We start from the raw sequence: 21,808 nt of genomic DNA, 5'->3' as shown, positions 1-21,808 counted from the left end.
TATACACTATACGGACTGCACTATATTATATACTGTACCCTGACTGCACTATATATACTTACAAGACTGCCTGCACTGTATATATTCTACACTGACTGCACTGTATGTGTGTATATATATATATATATATATATATATATATATATATATATACACACACAGTATCTCACAAAAGTGAGTACACCCCTCACATTTTTGTAAATATTTTATTATATCTTTTCATGTGACAACACTGAAGAAATTACACTTTGCTACAATGTAAAGTAGTGAGTGTACAGCTTGTATAACAGTGTAAATTTGCTGTCCCCTCAAAAAAAACTCAACACACAGCCATTAATGTTTAACCGCAGGCAACAAAAGTGAGTACACCCTTAAGTGAAAATGTCCAAATTGGGCCCAAAGTGTCAATATTTTGTGTGGCCAAAAAAAATTGGGTAATTTTTTGTGTTTTTTGTGCCCCCTAAAATGAACTTTAGTGTGTTTTTGACTGAAATTTTGCGTTTCCTAGACTTTTGTGGTAATATCGCGTGACATAAAAAATTGGAACTACCACTGTTTTATTCTCTGGGGTGTCTGCTTTCAGAAAATATATAATGTTTTGGGGGTTTTATATAATCTTCAGGCCTAAAATAATTTTTAACTGCTTTCCATCTGGCCAATAGCAGAATGACGGCCAGGCGGGGGTTCTATTATCCTGACTGGATGTCATATGACGTCCAGAATAAGCCACTCGGGCTTGTGGCAATCGGTGGTGCGGTGTGTCGCTCTGACACACCGCATCTCCAGTCTCAGTAAAGAGCCTATGACGTAGTTGTGTCCAGTCAAATCTAATCACATCGTAACCAGGAAGTGCCGGTTATCGGCCTTCCTTTATTCATGCTGACAAGGCACGAGTAGAGGAGAGCCGATCAGTGGCTCTCCTGACAGGGGGATCTGCACTGATATTCAGCATTATCAGTATAGACCCTTCAGCAATGATCACCAGTGATGACCACCAGGGATGCCAATCAGTGCCCATCAGGGATGCTTGTCAGTACCTCTCATCAGTGCCACCCATCAGTGCTGCATATTAGTGCCTCCTCATCAGTCTCCATCAGTGAAGGAGAAAACTTACTTAACAAAAACAAAGAATAACTTTTTTTTTTCAAAATGTTCTTTTTTTTATTTGTAGTACAAAAAATAAAAACCCCAGGGGTGATCAGATACCACCAAAAGAAAGAAAGCTCTATTTGTGGGGAAAAAATATATAAAAATGTCATATGGGTACAGTGTTACATGACCGCACAATTGTCATTGTCAAGTGTGACAGCGCTGACAGCTGAAAATTGTCCTGGGCAGGAAGGGGGTGAAAGTGCCCGGTATTGAAGTGGTTAAACATGTGGGCAAAAAAATCCCTACAAAAATGAGCTCTGCCAGTGAAAGGTTTAAAGCAGTGGTCATCAACCCTGTCCTCAGGGCTCTATAACAGGCCAGGTTTGCAAGATAACTGAAATACATCACAGGTGATATCATTTGCTGCTCGGTGATTGCAGTATTCTATTCTGCATCTCTTCAAGGTAATACATAAAACCTGGCCTGTTAGTGGGCCCTGAGGACAGGGTTGATGACCACTGGTGTAAAGGATATGTTCACCTTCAGGAACACGAGCCCTCTGTGTGACAGCAATGCGGGGAGAAGTTCCCGTACTAGCTGTCACTTTATGAAAAGAGCGCGGCCGTGCCATTCATTCAGTGTTCTGTTCTTTGCCGATGTCAGCTTGTAGTTTTCAATGAACTCCCACACCGCTGCTGAGCTCTCTGGTAGATGATGAAAAAGGAGATTGGGACCCTGATTTAATCAAAAAATGTCCACATCCCTGGAACCGTTTCTTACATAATGAAGATCAGCCATGGAGTATATCTGAGGTGTATATCAGTGTGTGCTTCTTCCCCACATGAGAGCTGTGATGTCTAGCAACATTCATATAGAAGACATTTCCCACACTCAAGGCACTAAAACACCTTGAGGGTTGTGTGGTGTGATAGACTCACCAGGGACATAGGCTTTTGGAGGGGACTGAATGCTAGCCTCTTGCCTACTGACTATGGGCCATGGGTTTTAAGGGAACACTACTCTTTGTGAGGTGTGTGCCTGGGGGCCCTTGAAGTAATGTTACTTTGGATTCAAGTCCATGTTCCCCCAAGACACACAGACTCTGGGAACCCTGTATAGGACCTATATACCATATTAGCAGATGCCGCTGTCAACAGCCAGCCACCTGACTTGGATTGTCTGCCATGTGTTTATTGTAAATAAGTCTAGTGTGGCTTCTGGGTCTTTCCACCCATTGCTGTTTGTGTTAATTAACTCTGCTATTGTGTGAAGGAGTTCTGTGTTGATATTTATGATAATGTGTGAGCTAGGAGACAAGAAGGCTAGGACCTGAAAGGTCATATCTCTGAGTCACCTAGTATGGAAATGCTTAGTTAATTAGCTCATGTTCATTTATGTTTCTGGTTACAGGTGTATTGTTAGAGTAATATGAGCAGGAGGGGGAACCTCCTCCTTTAATGTATAAAAGACTGTATTCTATATTCTAATAAAAAGTTCATGTTCCAGATTGCAGCCAAACGAGTCCTGCCTTGTTCGTGGTTGTAATATGCGGCAATAATATCTACTATCTGTATTCAGACTGGAAGGAAATGGTGTATAACGAAAGCACTCAAGCAGAGTGTGGGGCGTTTCGTTACATGTGGGATCCCTGATGTACAGAAAGACAGGACTTCAGTGAAGAACAATTCCCTCACTCAGGACAGGAAAGTTGCTTCTCCCCCTTGTGAGATCTCTGATGTGTGTCCAGATTGAACCTCCGTGAAAAACATTTCCCGCACTCAGGACAGGAATACGGCTTCTCTCCCGTGTGAGATCTCTGATGTGTGTCAAGATTGGACTTCACTGAAAAACATTTCTGGCACTCAGGACAGGAATACGGCTTCTGCCCCGTGTGAGATCTCTGATGTGCGCAAAGACTGGCCTTCTGTGAAAAACATTTCCCGCACTCAGGACAGGAATACGGCTTTTCCCCAGTGTGAGATCTCTGATGTGTGTCAAGACTGGACTTCACTGAAAAACATTTCCCGCACTCAGGACAGGAATACGGTTTCTCCCCCGTGTGAGATCTCTGATGTTTGGAAAGATCGGACTTCTGTGAAAAACATTTCCCACACTCAGGGCAGGCATGCGGCTTCTCCCCTGTGTGAGATCTCTGATGCATGTAAAGATCGGATTTCTGTGAAAAACATTTCCCACACTCAGGACAGGAATAGGGCTTCTCCCCTGTGTGAGATCTCTGATGTGTGTGAAGACTGGACTTCTGTGAAAAACATTTCCCACACTCAGGACAGGAATGCGGCTTTTCCCCCGTGTGAGATCTCTGATGTGTGGAAAGATAGGACTTCTGTGAAAAACATTTCCCACACTCAGGACAGGAATAGGGCTTCTGCCCTGTGTGAGATCTCTGATGTGTGTCAAGATGGGACTTCACTGAAAAACATTTCCCGCACTCAGGACAGGAATACGTTTTCTCCCCCGTGTGAGATCTTTGATGTGTGTAAAGATTGGACTTCACTGAAAAACATTTCCCGCACTCAGGACAGGAATACGGCTTCTGCCCCGTGTGAGATCTCTGATGTGTGTCAAGATTGGACTTCACTGAAAAACTTTTTCCGCACTCAGGACAGGAATACGGCTTCTGCCCCGTGTGAGATCTCTGATGTGTGTCAAGATTGGATTTCACTGAAAAACATTTCCCACACTCAGGACAGGAATACGGCTTCTGCCCTGTGTGAGATCTCTGATGTGTGTAAAGACTGGCCTTCTGTGAAAAACATTTCCCACACTCAGGACAGGAATACGGCTTCTCTCCTGTGTGAGATCTCTGATGTGTGTAAAGACTGGCCTTCTGTGAAAAACATTTCCCACACTCAGGACAGGAATATGGCTTCTCCCCTGTGTGAGATCTTTTATGCTCATTAAGCTTGGATTTAAAACTGAAACACTTCCCGCACTCAGTACAGGAAAACCTCTTCTCTGTTGGAAGGACGGCACCGTCCCTCACAGTCTGAGGTTCCTCAGGATAAGAGGAATACGATGGTCCATCTACACTGTGTGGTGCCGGAGGGACATTTGAGGTAGCCGGGTTTTCTCCTGGACTATACTGTGTGATGTCCTCATCTTCTACTTTACAGTCTGGAGACAAAGTGAGACAATCCTCTGAGGTTTTCCTCATCTCCCGTCCATGTACTAAAATAGAAATAAAAAGATTATTACTAGACATGAGCAGATTGGTTCCCCTAAACCAGGACTCCGCCCACATCAGGCAGCTTTGTCTCTGAGGATCTTACAATTCCACCCTCAAGGTAACTAGTAAATGGGTCCTCTGTAGGGCGGCAACTAATGATTATTTTCATAATTGATTAGTTGGCCGATTATTTATTCGATTAATCGACTAATTCAATTAAAACCTCAAAAAAAGGTTGGTGTATAATTTAGTTAATACTAAATACTAATACTAAAACTCTGAGAATAACAGACAGATGTATTATTAGAGGGTGAATCTGCTACAAATCAGAATCAAAGAGCAAAATTATTAAAATACAAAAAAGACTTAAAACGCTGTTTTGCAGATGATAAGACAGGAGTGTAATATAATATGATGGATGACAGACTCCCTTGTCATAGACAGGTAGGTGGGTACAAGCTTGTCATGGTTATGCAGTAGAGTTTGTCTGTCAGCTTACCTGTCTCCATGTGTTCATCTCTAGAGACCAGCTGACCCTCACCTGACTGCTTTTGTAAACTCTCCTCTAGCATGGCTCCACCCCAGGCCCTATCAGGGAACCCTATATTAACCTGTGCACTGCAAGCCAGCAGTGCTGATCAACCATTGTGTGTTAGCTTTCGTGTGTACTTGCTGTGTTTCCTACGTCTGATTCAAGTTACAGACTTTGGCCTGTTCTTAACTATTCCTGTCTGCTCGTGAACCTGACCCTTGGCGTGTCCCCGACCATCCCTGTTTGCCTGTGACCCTGAACCTTGGCGCGTACTATGTTGTCCTTATCTGCTTGTGGCCCCAACCTTGGCTTGTCCCTTACTTCCTTGTTGTTCCAGCCTGCTGCCTCCTTCCTCTTCTCCTGTAGTCTACCGTGAGCTTGAGCTGTGAGACCCTGGGGGCCGCGACCTGGAGCCAGACTGCAGCGCAGTCCATCCTCACCACTAGAGGCTCTGGTGAACACCAGCTGGCTCTTAGACTCCGCGCCCTGGGGAATCTATGCTCTAGCTCCCAGTGGGATCTGTGTCAGTGATCCAGTAGACCTGCTTCCTGAACCTCCCAGGGTTCAATCCGCAGCAGTCAGTCCTAGGGTCCACTACCTAGCGGTGCACTTCTGACTCCTACAGAGTGCATCTGTCACCTAGCCTCAAGGTGACTTGACAAAGCTCCCTGCACCTGATGTCACTTATGCTGGCCGTACACAAACTAATTTTTCTTTCCAAAAAACATTCATCCAATTTTCTAACCATTAGTGGGTCAAATCAGCATTCATTTTCAACCACAGTGATGGGAAAATTAGAAGGAGCAGAACAGAAAACTTATCTCCATCGAACAAATTTTCACATTGTGTATGTGGTTTTTGCTCAGAAGTTACATTTATTTTAAAATTGAATGTTAAAATCAAGTGGAAATTTCAAACTACACTCGTCCAGCATGATTTTTTTTTAACCACTTCAATACCGGGCACTTATACACCTTCCTGCCCAGACCAATTTTCAGCTTTCAGCGCCGTCGCACTTTGAATTACAATTGCGCAGTCATACAACACTCTACCCAAACTACATTTTTATCATTTTGTTCCCACAAATAGAGCTTTCTTTTGGTGGGATTTGATCACCTCTAGGATTTTTATTTTCTGCTAAACAAATAAAAAAAAAAAAAAAAAAGACCGAAAATTTTGAAAAATTAGTTTTTTTTTTGCTTCTGTTACTAAACTTTGTAAATAAGTTTTCTCCTTCACTGATGGGCACTGATGAGGTGGCACCAATGAGGTGGCACTGGTAGGCGGCACTGATGGGCACTGAAAGGCGGCATGGACGGGCACTGATAGGCGGCACGGATGGGCACTAATGGATGGTACTGATGGGCATCACTGATTGGCAGGCATTACTGTTTGGCACTAATTGGCATCCATTGTGGGCACTGATTGGCATCCATCCGTCAGAGACTCTTTACCTAGATCAGAGTTGTGGTGTGTCAGACTGACACAAAGCACCACTGATCACCGTGATGCGCGCCCCCAGGGGCGGGTTATCCTGAAAGATGTTATATGACATCCGGTCAGGATAACACAACCACTTTGCCACCGTCATTTTGCTATATGGCAGGCGGCAAACGGTTAATCATCTGTTATGATGGGTTTAAAAAAAAAAAATAGTCCTTTATAGTAGGGCTCAAAATTTCAAATCCTGAGCTGCTAGCCAGGCCTCAAGGATTACTCACCACCAGTTGCCCCACCCAACCCCTACCCTGCCCCGCCCCTAAACACGCCCTCATAAATTATCTCATGAAATGACACTTAATATTTATTTTTGTAACTTAATTCTGCATAAAACATTTAGCAATAACTTTATCAGTGCTCCTCAGCACAGCCTCACCAGTGCCCATCAATGCAGCCTCGTCAGTGCCCATCAATGCAGCCTCGTCAGTGCCCATCAATGCAGCCTCGTCAGTGCCCATCAATGCAGCCTCGTCAGTGCTCATCAATGCAGCTTCACCTGTGCCCACCATTGCAGCCTCACTGTGCCCACCATTGCAGCCTCGCTGTGCCCAGAGTGAGGGTGGCCTGGATCATGAGTGGAGGAAGAGGAGAGCTGTGGGATCACCAGAACAGCTTAGATTACAATTGCCTCCTCTCGCCGTCATACACGGCTCTGCCTCTTCCTGACCCCACGCCTGTGATAGACAGATTACATCCCAGCATTGGACCAGCATTCAGTCTATCACAGGCGCGGCTGTGTGTCACGGCGAGCGGAGGCAATAGTAATGTAAGCTCTTACAGCGGGCTATCCGTGCTCTGTGATCCCGCAGCTTTCCTTTTTCTCCACGCTCTATTCCCCTGGGGCGATCGCTGGGAGAATGGCTCCCGATCAACCCCACCTACCGGCGGTGCTCGATCCCCGGCTCCCAGGCAGCCCAGCTCCTCGCCAGCCCTCATTTTCTTGCTTTATAGTACAAAAAAAGCAGATAATCACTACTATAAGGGGTTCATTTATACTGTAAAATAGTGAAAGTAATATATCTTATATCATATATATAATAATAAATATACCCAGAAGTAGGATATATGGGGATTTTACCTGGGAGTCACACATGAAGATATATGGAGGTTAGAGGGGGAGGAGGGGGACTTTTATATTAAAGTAATACTGAAAGCTGAGACTTTTTTTCATGTATATAATAATTGTATATATAATGCACAATACTGGAAACTTTTGCTTTAACCATTTACCCACTGGGCACTTATACCCTCTTCCTGCCCAGACCAATTTTCAGCTTTCAGTGATCTCATATTTTGAATGACAATTACTCATGTAACACTGTACCCATATGACATTTCTGTCCTTTTTTTCAAACAAATAGAGATTTCTTTTAGTGGTATTTGATCATCACTGGGTTTTTTATTTTTTGCACTATAAAATTAAAAAAACACAAAAAATTCTAAAATAAAAAATGAATTTTTCCTTGTTTCTGTTATAAAATTTAGCAAACTGGTATATTTTCTTCATAAATTTTGGCCAAAATTTATACTGTTACATATCTTTGGTAAAAAATAACCCAAATTAGTGTATAGTATTTGGTTTTTGTGAAAGTTATAGCATCTAAAGACCAGTGGCATAACTAGAACCTTCAGGACCCCGATGCAAGAAACCATGAAGGGCCCCCCTGACCCCCGGACCTGGCCCTTCCCTCCGAACCCAGTGGCGGAACGCCAGGGCCGGGTCGCAAGTGTGAAGTTTGTGTGGTAGTCAGTAGTTTTTTTACAAATAATTTTTTAAAATATTTTTACAGGAGCCTTGTTGGGGTTATTGGTGAGATATCAGGAGTCTAAACAGACCTCTGATGTTTCACCTTTGAGACAGAGAAAGGAGATGGAGGACACAGCTCACAATCTCCTTCTCTGAAGACTCAGCAGCACAGAATGAACGGACAGGAAGAGCTCTATACAGAAGCTTCCCGTTCATTTATAAACTAAAGCATAAGAAATGTCAGGGATCGGTACGTATCACTGACTCTCTATTCAAAGAAGGCTTCATCCTGACAGATCCACCACAGCAGCCGGCAGGAGAGGGGAGAACCCTGCAGAGCTGTGGGGATTGGGGGGGGGGGGGGGGGCAGGAAAAAGCACAGGGAGGCTGCAGAGCACACAGGGGGCAACAGAAAGAAGCTGCATAGAAGGAGCTGTGGGGATGGCTGCAAATAAAAGGAACTAAGCTCTCTCTCCCCCCCCCCCCCCGCTTCTCCTCCTCTCCCTCCTGCAGGCATTTAGCAGGTGCAAGACGAAAATTGAGAGATGGGTTCCTCTATGTCGGTGTTTCTCAATATTTTTCCAGTCAGGGCATCCTTGAAATATACCCCTAGGTGAATGGGGCTGCACTGCAACCACCCCGCAACTATGCACTGCACGCAGCATTATGATGCATTTAGGGGGTTAAAGCAGGCGGTGAGGAGACAACATTGCCTCATTACCGGCTGTCAAATGCCTCTGAAAAGCGATCTGAGCATGGATCGCTTTTCGGAGGAACGGCATATTCTTACTGGTACTATGAACAAGCAGTAAAGAAAAAAATCAGTTCTGATTGTACACATATCGAGGATCAGGATTAAAAGCGCATACATAAAATGTGCATACATTCATGTAAACACACATGTACTGTATATATAAGCAAACACACACACACACATATACATAAACACATTATTATTATTATTATACATGATTTATATAGTGCCAACAGTTTACGCAGCACTTTACAATGTAGAGGGGGGACAGCACAATTACAGTACAGTTCAATACAGAAGGGACAGGAGGGCCCGGCTCGTAGAGCTTACATTCTAAAGGGAGGGGGTGGTGATACAAAAGGTAATAGATGCGGGGAATGATTTGATGGGGGTGGCTCGAGGACAGTTAGGTGGGTGTGGGATAGGCTTCCCTGAATTAGTGAGTTTTCAGGGATCAACTAAAGGTGGACAGGTTAGGGGCTGATCGGACATACCGGGGCAGGGAGTTCCAGAGGATGGGAAAGGCTCTAGAGAAGTCCTGAAGGCGAGCATGAGAGGAGGTAACAAGGGAGCTAGAGAGCAGGAGATACACATACATGTACACACACATATATAAATGCACATATGTACAAACACATCTATAAAATACACATACATACACACACATATAAAACGCACACACACATATCTATAAACACACATACATAGATAGCCTTTTAAAAAAACGGCATTACTGTACATCTTCCTGCCGGGTACTGCACTGTAGGGGGAGGCAGAGAACACAGCACACACACTGTGCTTTCCACTTTAGGTGCAATCAGTGTGACCGAGCTCCCCGCAGTGCTGATTTACAGTTCGGCTGAGGATCGGGGGGGCTCGGTCTCAGCCGCCCTTGCCGCTCCTATCTAGGCATACAGGGGGCCCAATGCAGCATGGGGCCCGATCACCATGGCAAATCCTGTGACCTCCTGCACGTCACCCCTGCTACAAACTATGGTGCCAATCTCTGAAAATTGATCAGACCTGATGTACTGACGGCCTATCTAGTTTCTTGAGACCCTAACAAGCCAGGAAAGTACAAATACCCCCCAAATGACCCCATTTTGGAAAGTACAGTCCAAGGTATTTAGTAAAAGGCATGACGAGTTTATAGTTTTTTCCCACAATTCTTTGCAAAATGTATATTTTTTTTCTTCTTTTTTTCACAAAATTGTCATAACAGGTTATTTCTCACACACAGCATATGCATACCACTAAGGATGGGCTGAACGACCCCCAGTGCCCATGTTGAAGGCTTAATGCAAGTTATTGGGCATACAATGGTTATGGGGGTCTGGGTACTGCCCTGGGGGGCATGCATCAATGAAAAAAAGTTTGTAAAAACTTAATTTGAAAATCAGCAGTGATTTATTGATGCTTAAAGTGAAAGTATAAAATTGAAAAATTCCTTTCAATAAAGTGCCTGGGGGTCCACTTAGTCTACCTGTAGAGTGGCACATCTGTACTGTGTATAGAAGCTGCTGCAGCAATAATTGCATTTATAAAGCCCAAAAAAATGAAATTTTCCCAGGAAGCTTTCTTTACTTTGTAAGCAACGGCTTGGGGAGCCAGGCTGTATAATGAGGCCACAATGTACAGTAGGTGACCGCGATATTGTGTCAATCTCGCCGCACTTCTCGGCGAGATTTGACACCTACGAGCCCCGTCGCAGGGGCCAGCGCCGAGATGGCTCACTCATCGCGAAAGGAAAACTTTGTTTTCCTTCCGCGATGAGTGACAGGCAGCGCTGACAGCTGTCTGGTATGAATCCTGAGGCGGGAACACCGCGCCAAATTTTAAATGAAAAAAACGGCGTGGGTCCCCCCCTCGGAGGCATACCAGGCCCTTAGGTCTGGCATGGATTGTAAGGGGAACCCCCTATGCCGAAAAATCGGCGTGGGGGTCCCCCCCAAATCCATACCAGACCCTTATCCGAGCATGCAGCCCGGCCGGCCAGGAAAGGGGGTGGGGACGAGCGAGCGCCCCCCCCCCTCCTGAGCCGTACCAGGCCGCATGCCCTCAACATGGGGGGGTGGGTGCCTTGGGGGAGGGGGGCGCCCTGCGGCCCCCCCACCCCAAAGCACCTTGTCCCCATGTTGATGAGGACAAGGGCCTCTTCCCGACAACCCTGGCCGTTGGTTGTCGGGGTCTGCGGGCGGGGGGCTTATCGGAATCCGGGAGCCCCCCTTAATAAGGGGGCCCCCAGATCCCGGCCCCCCACCCTGTGTGAATGAGTTTGGGGTACATGGTACCCCTACCCATTCACCTAGGGAAAAGTGTCAATGTAAAAAAAAACACACTACACAGGTTTTAAGAATAATTTATTAGTCAGCTCCGGGGGTCTTCTTCCGACTTCGGGGGGTCCCCTTCCGACTTCTCCCGGTGTTCGGCCTCTTCTCCCGGTGTTCGGCCTCTTCTCCCGGGCCCCACCGCTATCTTCTTCCAGCTCTATTGCCAGCGAGGGGCCCGGTCTGCTGCCGCTGTCTTGTCGCCGCTGTCGTCTCGCCGCCGCTGTCTCGCCGCCGCTGTCTCGCCGCTTCTTCTCTTCTTTTCTTCTTCCCCGATGTTGACACGACGCTCTCTCCGACTCGAATGCTGTGTGCGAGCTGCGGAGCCATTTATATAGGCGGTAACCCCGCCCCCTTACGACGTCATGGTCCCAGCATGCGCAGGGACTCTGGCGTCATAAGGGGGCGTGACCCCAGAGTCCCTGCGCATGCTGGGACCATGACGTCGTAAGGGGGCGGGGTTACCGCCTATATAAATGGCTCCGCAGCTCGCACACAGCATTCGAGTCGGAGAGAGCGTCGTGTCAACATCGGGGAAGAAGAAAAGAAGAGAAGAAGCGGCGAGACAGCGGCGGCGAGACAGCGGCGGCGAGACGACAGCGGCGACAAGACAGCGGCAGCAGACCGGGCCCCTCGCTGGCAATAGAGCTGGAAGAAGATAGCGGTGGGGCCCGGGAGAAGAGGCCGAACACCGGGAGAAGAGGCCGAACACCGGGAGAAGTCGGAAGGGGACCCCCCGAAGTCGGAAGAAGACCCCCGGAGCTGACTAATAAATTATTCTTAAAACCTGTGTAGTGTGTTTTTTTTTACATTGACACTTTTCCCTAGGTGAATGGGTAGGGGTACCATGTACCCCAAACTCATTCACACAGGGTGGGGGGCCGGGATCTGGGGGCCCCCTTATTAAGGGGGGCTCCCGGATTCCGATAAGCCCCCCGCCCGCAGACCCCGACAACCAACGGCCAGGGTTGTCGGGAAGAGGCCCTTGTCCTCATCAACATGGGGACAAGGTGCTTTGGGGTGGGGGGGCCGCAGGGCGCCCCCCTCCCCCAAGGCACCCACCCCCCCATGTTGAGGGCATGCGGCCTGGTACGGCTCAGGAGGGGGGGGGGGCGCTCGCTCGTCCCCACCCCCTTTCCTGGCCGGCCGGGCTGCATGCTCGGATAAGGGTCTGGTATGGATTTGGGGGGGACCCCCACGCCGATTTTTCGGCATAGGGGGTTCCCCTTACAATCCATGCCAGACCTAAGGGCCTGGTATGCCTCCGAGGGGGGGACCCACGCCGGTTTTTTCATTTAAAATTTGGCGCGGTGTTCCCGCCTCAGGATTCATACCAGACAGCTGTCAGCGCTGCCTGTCACTCATCGCGGAAGGAAAACAAAGTTTTCCTTTCCCGATGAGCGAGCCAGCGCGACATTCACAGTACCCTGTCGCCGAGAACCAGCGCGATGGTATCGCGCTGGAAACACAATCTCGCGGTCAGGTACTGTAGTGCACTGGGAACAAGATTAGAGATTTTTTTTTTATAAATTCTGGTGTCTCTTGCAAAGACTTTGGATAGAAGTAACAGGGGTGGGAAAATTGGTCTTTGGGTGTCATGGGAACCTTTGTATCATAACCCTATAGAGGTGCTCTTTATGAAAACAAGAATTGGCTTTGCTGTCAAAAATTAAAAGGATATGCACCTGTCAAACAGGTGCAGAAAAATTCATCTTTGGGTGTTAATTGTGCCCATGAAACCTACACCAAAATAATTCTTCCAGCTGAAATCAACACCCACAACACTAGGCAGCCTAGAAGTCCTGCAGAGATTCCACATCCCAAAAAACACTTAATCAGCGACATCGGCATCGGGGACTGCATAGCTGCTGGTAATCCAGGACTGATTCATTTTGATAAATGTAAGACGGTCCACCGAGTCTGTGGAAAGACGCGTTCTAGTATCAGTAACAAAATCTCCAGCAGAAACGAATGCCGGTTCGGAAAGCACACTGGATGCAGGGTAGCGCAGCAGCTTAATTGCATACTGGGCAAGTTCTGGCCAGTGGTCTATCCTCATGACCCAGTAAGCCAGTGGATCGTTGACTGGAAAGCTCTCCATCTCTGTTTTTGCCTCTAGATAATTGTCCACCATTTGATGCAGACGCTGCCGATGGGATGTGGAGGCTGACAGCACTGGGCTGCGAGGACTAAAAAAAATTGTGAAATGCATGCCCTTCTCCACCGCTCCTCTCTTGACCAACAAAAGCCTCAAAACTACGTTTTCCATGATATTGTAACCTACCAGAGTCAGGAAAAGCATTAAATAAACTTCTCTTAAATGTGTCCTCAAGAGATTTCATATTCTGCACTCTCTGTGGGGACAGGATGAGTTCTGAGACTTTCCCCTTGTAATGGTGATGAAGGAGGGTTACCAACCAATAGCGACCCTTCTCTTTTATGGCACGTATTCCTGGGTCCTTTCGCAGGCTTTGAAGCATGAGGGAGCCCATGCACCGCAAATTTGCAGAGGCATGAGAAGCAGACTCCTCTGGGTCACTGATTATAGTATTTGGAACTTCCTCCTCCTAGCCACGTACTACTCCCAAGTTCTGCGGATGAAAGACCATCTCTTGTTTATTTATTTATTACTGTTTAACTTATGTCTTCCTCTGCTTCAAAGCCTCCAAAACCACCAGAGACCTCCTCCTCTCTCTCCTCTTGTGTGTTCTGTGGCACTGGAACAAGGGTGTCTGCATAAAGTGGGCCTTGAGAGGAAAGGAAGTCCTCCTCTTCCACCTGCTGCTCTGCTTTGAGTGCCCTGTCCATAATGCCACACAGAGTCTGCTCCAGCAGGAACACAACAGGGATTGTGTCACTGATGCATGCATTGTCACGGCTCACCATCCTTGTGGCCTCCTCAAATGGTGACAGTACAGTGCATGCTTCCTTTATGAGCAGCCATTGGTGTGGGGAAAAAAAGCCGAGCCAGCCTGAGCTTGTCGTTGTGCCATACTCACACAGGTACTCATTGACGGCCCTCTGCTGCATGTGCAGCCACTGCAGCATTGACAAAGTCGAGTTCCACCTGGTGGGCATGTCACAAATCAGCCGGTTTACGAGCAGGTGAAATTCACACTGAATTTCAGCCAACCGAGCACTGGCTGAGTATGACAGCCTGAAATGGCTACAGACTCTTCTGGCCTGCTTTAGCAGATCTACCAACCCTGGGTACCTATTTAGGAAACACTGCACCACCAAATTGAGGACATGTGCCAAGCATGGCACATGTGTCAACTTTCCCTGTCTAAGGGCGAATAGGAGGTTTGTTCCACTATCACACACCACCATTCCTGGCTCCACCTGGCATGGTGTGAACCACCTCTGGGCCTGCCCTTGCAGAGCTGCAAGAATTTCTGCTCCGTTGTGGTCCCTGTCCCCTAGACACACAAGCTGAAGCACTGCATGGCAGCTTTTAGCCTGACACATTAAATAGCCCCTTGAATGCTTGGGGGGTACTTGTGGTTCATAGGACAATTCAGCAGAGGAGGGCATGGAGGCAGAGGAGGAGGAGTAGAGCTGACAAATCTGGCATTATCACCAGCTGTATGGAGATGTGGGGGCACAACAAGCTGCAGCACTGAGCCCTGTCCTGCATCTTTCCGCGTTGCAAGCAGAGTTATCCAGTGTGCTGTGAACTAAATATATCATCCCTGACCATGCTTGCTGGACCACGTGTCAGCAGTAACATGGACTTTAGGGCTGGCTGACTGCCTTGCCCAACGATGCCACAACATTGCCTTCCACGTGGTGGTTCAGAGCTGGAATGGCCTTACGCGAAAAGAAATAGCGACTGGGAACCTGCCATTGTGGTACATCACATTCTGCAAATTCACAGAAGAGGGCAGAATCTACCAAACAGAAAGGTAGAAGTTGTAGAGCCAGCAGTTTTGACAAGCTTGCATTTAAATGCTGGGCATGTGGGTTGCAGTGACTATCTTTTTTCAGCTGCAGCAGATGGGGCAGAGAAATTTGCCAGCTATAGTCTACAGCTGGTGGTGTGCTGCTGGCAGATGTGGTGCAAGGACCTGGGACACCCTGCACTATACTAAAATTCCCATCGGTGGAGGCTGCTGAGAGGTCATGAGGTATAGCGGAGGCAGACAGAGGTGAGTAAGGAGGGGGAACAGAATTGTGGCTTTTACATGCTCTTGCCAACGGGCTGAGTGGTGGCAGGTTAAATGCCTTGTCAAGCATGTGGTACCCAAATGGCTGTTGCTTGTGCCACGCTTGATGTGCTTGAGACAAAGTTTGCAAATTGCAACAGTGCGATGCACATGTACTAAAAATGGCCCAGACAGCTGAGCTGTGGGAAGTGGGCCAGGAGATAACAGCTCCACAATGTGTGAATAGGGTGGCTGCTGTCTACTCCTCCATGATGGCTGCCTCATTGGGGTTGTACCTCACTTTCCTCCTCTGCTCTATCTGGCACCCAAGTCGCGTCAGTGACCTCATCATCATCATCTCCTCAATCCTCATTACCACTGGAGACAACTTGGTAATATGCTGCGGCAGGAAGAACATGACTGCCAATTTGTGTATCAGTGTTCTCCCTTCTCTGTAGGCTCATGTTCCTTCCTTTCTCAACCTCAGAACCAACATCTGAATCAAGTAATGGCTGTGCATCAAGGAGCAAGTGGCTGATGCTGAGTTCAAATAACTCAGCTGACTCCTCCATGCCTGATGCTGGAGCTAAGGCAGGAATAGCTGTGAACAAGGAGGCAGGTTTAGCCACTATGGCAGCTGCAGTGGACTGTGCACTAGTCTCTACTTTGGTGACGGAGGATGAGGATGGTTTAGTAAGCCAGTCCACCACCTCCTCTGCATGCTGTGGCTGGATAGCATGGGCAACATCCCTAAGCAGAGGAAATAATGCCCTGCCTAAGGATTGACAACATACACCTTTGCCTGTGGACACATACACTGCTGGCCCCCTCAGTTTCATGGGAACGTCTGTCTCTCCTCCCAGACATGATGGGGGGGGGGGTTCTTATTAACACAATGTAATGTAGATGTGGAAATGTGTACGTGTGTGCACTTTAATCAATGGAAAGTGGTGTTTGGTGCACTTTAACTTGAGTACTCAACTACTACATAGACACACTTCACTGATACACCATATTATACTGCAGTAAAACTGCACTGGCGCACTGCAATATACTGCGTCAAATGTGCAGTAATCCACTACAATATACAGTGTTAAACTTGCAGTAACACACTAAACTATACTGCGTTTAAATGAAAGACAACGCACTCAAATATACAGCGTTAAACCTGCAGTAACGCACTGAACTATACTGCGGTAAACGGAAGGTAACGCACTGCAATATACATATTTAGTCAGGTTGAAAAAAGACACAAGTTCATCCAGTTCAACCAAAAAATAAATAAAATAAAATTCCTTCCTGATCCCCCGAGAGGCAATCAGATTTTCCCTGGATCAACTTTACCTATAAATGTTAGTACCCAGTTATATTATGTACATTTAGGAAAGAATCCAGGTCTTTTTTAAAGCAATCTACTGAGCTTACCAGAACCACCTCTGGGAGGAGCCTATTCCACATTTTCACAGCTCTTGCTGTGAAGAAACCTTTCTGTATTTGGAGATTAAATCTTTTTTTCTCTAGACGTAAAAAGTGCCCCCTTGTCCTCTGTGATGACCTTAAAGTGAATAACTCAACACCAAGTTCACTATATGGACCACTTATGTATTTGTACATGTTGATTATATCCCCCCTTAATCTCCTCTTCTCAAGAGGGAATAGATTCAGTTCCTCTAATCTTTCCTCATAGCTGAGCTCCTCCATGCATCTTATTAGTCTGGATGCCCTTCTCTGCACTTTCTCCAGTTCCTGATATGCTTTTGGGGAACTGGTGCCCAAAACTGAACTGCATATTCAAGATGAGGTCTTACTAATGATTTGTACAGGGGCAAAATGATATGTCTCTCTGGAGTCCATACCTCTCTTAATACAATAAGGGCCTTTGCTCGCTTTCAAAACCACAGCTTGGCATTGTATGCTATTGTTGAGCTTATGATCTACCAAAACCCCCAGATCTGTCTCCACAATTGATTCCCCCAGTTGTACTCCCCCTAGTATGTATGATGCATATTCTTAGCCCCAAGTGCATAACTTTACATTTATCAACATTAAACCTCATTTGCCACTTAGTTGCCCAATTAGACAGCACTAAACCTTGGGGTACACCATTAATAACCTTAGACCAGTGTTTCTCAACTACAGTCCTCAAGGCGCCCCAACAGGTCATGTTTTCAGGCTCACCATTATTTTGCACAGGTGATTTGATCATTTTCACTGTCTTAGTAATTACCACAGCTGTTTCATCCCAGGGAAATCCTGAAAACATGACCTGCTGGGGCGCCTTGAGGACTGGAGTTGAGAAACACTGCCTTAGACCATTCAGAGTAAGAGTCATTAACCACTACTCTCTGAATTCTGTCTTTTAGCCAGTTTTCTATCCATTTACAAATTGATCTTTCCAAGCCTGTGGACTTTACCTTACCCATGAGCCGTGTGTGGGGAACTGTGTCAAATGCCTTTGCAAAATCCAGGTATACGATGTCCACCGCCACCCCTCTGTCCAAGGTTATACTTACCTCCTCATAAAAAGAAATCAGGGTGGTTTCACAACTTCTGTCTTTCATGAACCCATGCTGTCTGTTGCTTAAAATATTTTTTCCAGCAAGGACTCATCTATGTGCTCTTTTATTAAACTCTCCAGTATCTTCCCGACTATAGAAGTTAAACTAACAGGTCTATAGTTACTTGGTAAAGACTTTGATCCCTTTTTAAATATACAGCGTTAAACTTAATGCACTGAACTGTATTGCATTAAATGGAAGATAACACACTGAAATATACAATGTTAAACTTACAGTAATGCACTGAAATAAACTGCATTAAACGGCATGTAAGGCACTGAAATATATGACGTAAAACTTGCAGTATCGCAATGAAATATACTGTGTTAAACGGTCACTAAACTCACACTGACTGAACTATCCCTACATTCAAACTAATGTAAAGATAAATGGTGATCGCACTACACTCACACTAAACTGATATTCTACACTGACAATAGAATCAGAATAGCACCTTATAGCACACTAAATGTTTAATAGCACTGAACAAATCCCTGTTCTATCTTTCTCCATGCTGATATCACACTGAAAATGCCTGCTATTGAAAGAATACTTTTATAGGAATGGGGCAGGACTAACAGCAATGAGCCATGATTGGATAGAGTCATCATGACAGCATCCAATCATGGCTCTGACAGTGCTCTGTGCCCTGATTGGGCAAAGCTTTCATTGCTTTAGCCAAATCAGGGCTTTCAATGCACTGTGTGGCGGCGCAGTGCATTGTGGTCATTTGGCAGGTCGAACAAATAGTCCAAAGTCCTGATAATTCAGTTGTTCGGCGAATGTGCGAACAGCCAATGTTCGGGCCAAGCTCATGCTCGGGCTGAACCGTTCGCCCATCCCTACATACCACAAATTACACCCCAAAATACATTATGCTACTCCTCCTGGCGATACCATGTGTGAGACTTTTTCACAGCCAGGCCAAATACAGAGGCCCAACATGCAGGGAGCACCGTCAGGTGTCCTAGGAGCATAAATTACACATCTAATTTGACTACCTATTACACTTTTGTGAGACACTGATGGGCACTGTATTGGCATGAATATGGCATAGTATATTGACATATACTGATGTGGCATGAATGTGGCATGGATGAGCACTGATGTGGCATAGATGAGCATGAATGATCCATGAATGGGCACAGATGAGCCATGGATGGGCACGGATGAGCATGGCTGGGCATGGCTGAGCCATGGATGGAGCATGGATGGGTAGGAATGGTCACAGATCAGCGCTGTGGGCACTTCAGATCCAGCCTACAGCACTGCTGCATCCGCTCCAATAGGGGACAAGCTGAAGTGGACATGCTCTTCTGGCTCCTCCTGCCTTCAGAATCCCCCTATAGGAAGCCGCAAAGTATAGTATAGAGTTCCCCTATAGCAAGGTACAAAAACATCTGCCTTTAGAATCACTTGCTTCCTTCTCTTGCCCAGGACTACATGTCCCATGAGGCATTGCTCCTCACGCATTCAAGTTCTCAGGCATTTACTGACATGTATGGATGGTGTACGGAGCTGCATTTTCTGATTTGTAAAGAAATAATGCATTCTGTATGCAGGCCAATTAATCCACTGACCAACTAATCGATTATGAAAATAGTTGACAACTATTTTCATAATCGATTAGTTGTTTCAGCCCAACATCTCTGAATCTCCTATCAGTTCATTTCTTTATTCATGGACCTTAGTCAGGTCAGAGAGCGAGGATGGGGGGAGAACAACCAAGATGAAGACTGGACTGATCCTGAAGACCACCATCATTGGGTTATTGACTCCTCCCTCATTATCACTTTCTGTTTAAGGTTCCAAAGCTTGAGGATGTTATCACAATATTATCAATATGTAAAAGTCTGTGCTCCAATCAAATCATCAGATATAAAATGTCCAGCTGGTAGAAAATGGGTGCAAAAAAAGTAAGGCCTATGTAATATACAAATTATATAGGATACAACAGTTAGGATTTTATAGCATCAGAATGATGTAATGTACAACATAGAGAATATAGTGCAGGGGTCAGGAGTATGTAATGAACAATATAAATTATACAGTGTAAGGGTCAGGACTCATAATACTGGTATTCAGTAATCAGTGGAAGATTAAATGTTTATATGAGACAAGTTGCAGAGGTCCCACACCGCTGCCTCCCATCTCCTGAGACTGCACTCAGTGACTTGGGTCTGAGACTATACAGACATATCCCTCCACCCGGCACAGCCAGCAGACAACAGAACAAGTAATCCTGGGAGAATTGTTCTGTCAGAGATCTTACTAGACCTGGATATGGGTAAGGAGACCCAAAGCACATACCCCAGGTGCCTAGATCTAGTAACGCCTATGGTGAAAATGAAAATTTTGCTGCCAGCTGAACCCCAGAATCTTCATAAATCCAGTGTAGATACATAAATTGTGTCTGCAGCACAGAGAAGGAAGATTATCCGAGAGAAATACAGGAATACAGGACGGGGAACACAGCTCAGGAAAGTGACCAGGGTAATACAGGCTAATATCAACCAGTCCCTGCCCTACTATGGACCAATCAGTGAGCAGTATGGGTGGAGGAATGTATTTAGTGTTAATGACCCACCTGTGCTGATCTCTGTAGGAGTGTCCTCCTCTATAAATGTCCCCGTTATTCCATCCTCCTCCATAGACTGCTGATCATCCCTCACATACCTCTCTTCTTCTTCTGCTTTAACCTCAAATTCTATATCGATTGGATCTCCACTCTAAATCAAGAAAATGAGAGAGAATATCATCTGTAAGTTATAAGATTTATTATTGTGACATCACAAAAAAAATCCACACATTGTCTCTATAGGTTTAAATGTTTTATAACCTCTGTTTCAACAACCTTGTAACAGTGAGGGATGGTGTGACCTTCCTGTGTGGAATCCCGGGAATACAGAGGAAGGGGACTTCTCTCTGGTGGGTTCCTGGTATTTGGTGGCTCCATCATATCCTTGTGTCCTTCTGAAAACTCCTCCATCACTCCATACTCCTCATCCTCCTCTTTATACTCTTCTTTAACACCAATATTATCATCCCCGAGGTTTCCACTCTGTATATATAATAAAACATTCATTGTAATAAACATGCTGTGTATAAATCATAATGTGAGAAAATATATTATCAGCGCAATATACAATACAAAAATGATGTGAGTAAATATAATAAAATGAAGTATTCAATGTATCAGCCTATATTAATAGGCTTGATGTAATTGCTGCCCACACCTCTTATGCCGCATACACACGGTCGGAATTTCTGACAACAAATGTCCGATGGGAGCTTGTTGTTGGAAATTTCGACCATGTGTAGGCTTCATCGGACATTTTCCATCGGAATTTCCAACAAACAAAATTTGAGTGAGATCTGGATCTCAAATTTTCCAACAACAAATTCTGATTGTGTGTACACAATTCCGACGCACAAAATTTCACACATGCTCGGAATCAAGCAGAAGAGCCGCACTGGCTAATGAACTTAATTTTTCTCGGCTCGTCGTACGTGTTGTATGTCACCGCGTTCTTGACGTTCGGAATTTTATGAGAACATTTGTGTGACTGTGTGTATGCAAGACAAGTTTGAGCCAACATCCGTCGGAAAAAAAAAAAGGATTTTGTTGTCGGACTGTGCGATTGTGTGTACGCAGCATTAGAGTGAATCCACACGTGACTCTCATTGAAATACTAGCAAACAAAATATAGTGTAGTATATATATATAGTATAGTAACCAAAAAACAATAATAATAAATCAAGTCCTCGTATTATCAAAATCCCACCGTTGTGCAACTTTCAGTGACAGTTCATTAATATCCAGTGACTTCAGTGACCACCACCTCTAGCTGGAATGCCTGCTCACCTCCAAAAGTTGACCCCACTACAGAGTCACACGCCTGGAATATATCTCTCAGGATACCTCAGGGAAAACAACTCCTCCTCCTGGTGTTCCTGGACAAGACA

At 45.8% G+C, this 21,808-nt stretch overlaps 1 protein-coding gene across 4 annotated transcripts in view; it reads right to left on the bottom strand.

Moving 5' to 3' along the window:
• Positions 1-223: 223 nt before the first annotated feature.
• The window catches only part of LOC141121793 (uncharacterized), a 139,767-nt gene continuing 118,182 nt past the window's right edge, over positions 224-21,808 (bottom strand). For 3 of the 4 annotated variants that reach the window (XM_073611512.1, XM_073611511.1, XM_073611514.1), the window contains 3 exons: positions 20,682-20,903; positions 20,430-20,571; positions 224-4,281 (listed from right to left, as the gene is read on the bottom strand). In XM_073611512.1, the coding sequence (XP_073467613.1) occupies positions 2,783-4,281; positions 20,430-20,571; positions 20,682-20,903 (1,863 nt within the window). In that variant the 3' untranslated portion in view covers positions 224-2,782. The remainder of the gene's footprint in view (positions 4,282-20,429; positions 20,572-20,681; positions 20,904-21,808) is intronic. The other variant, XM_073611513.1, reaches the window with a different exon arrangement.

Source organism: Aquarana catesbeiana, unplaced genomic scaffold (genome assembly GCF_042186555.1).
Source record: "Aquarana catesbeiana isolate 2022-GZ unplaced genomic scaffold, ASM4218655v1 unanchor232, whole genome shotgun sequence".
NCBI lineage: Eukaryota > Metazoa > Chordata > Amphibia > Anura > Ranidae > Aquarana > Aquarana catesbeiana.
The sequence above is the reverse complement of the archived record's forward strand: the minus strand, read 5'-3'. Positions and strand labels throughout refer to the sequence as shown.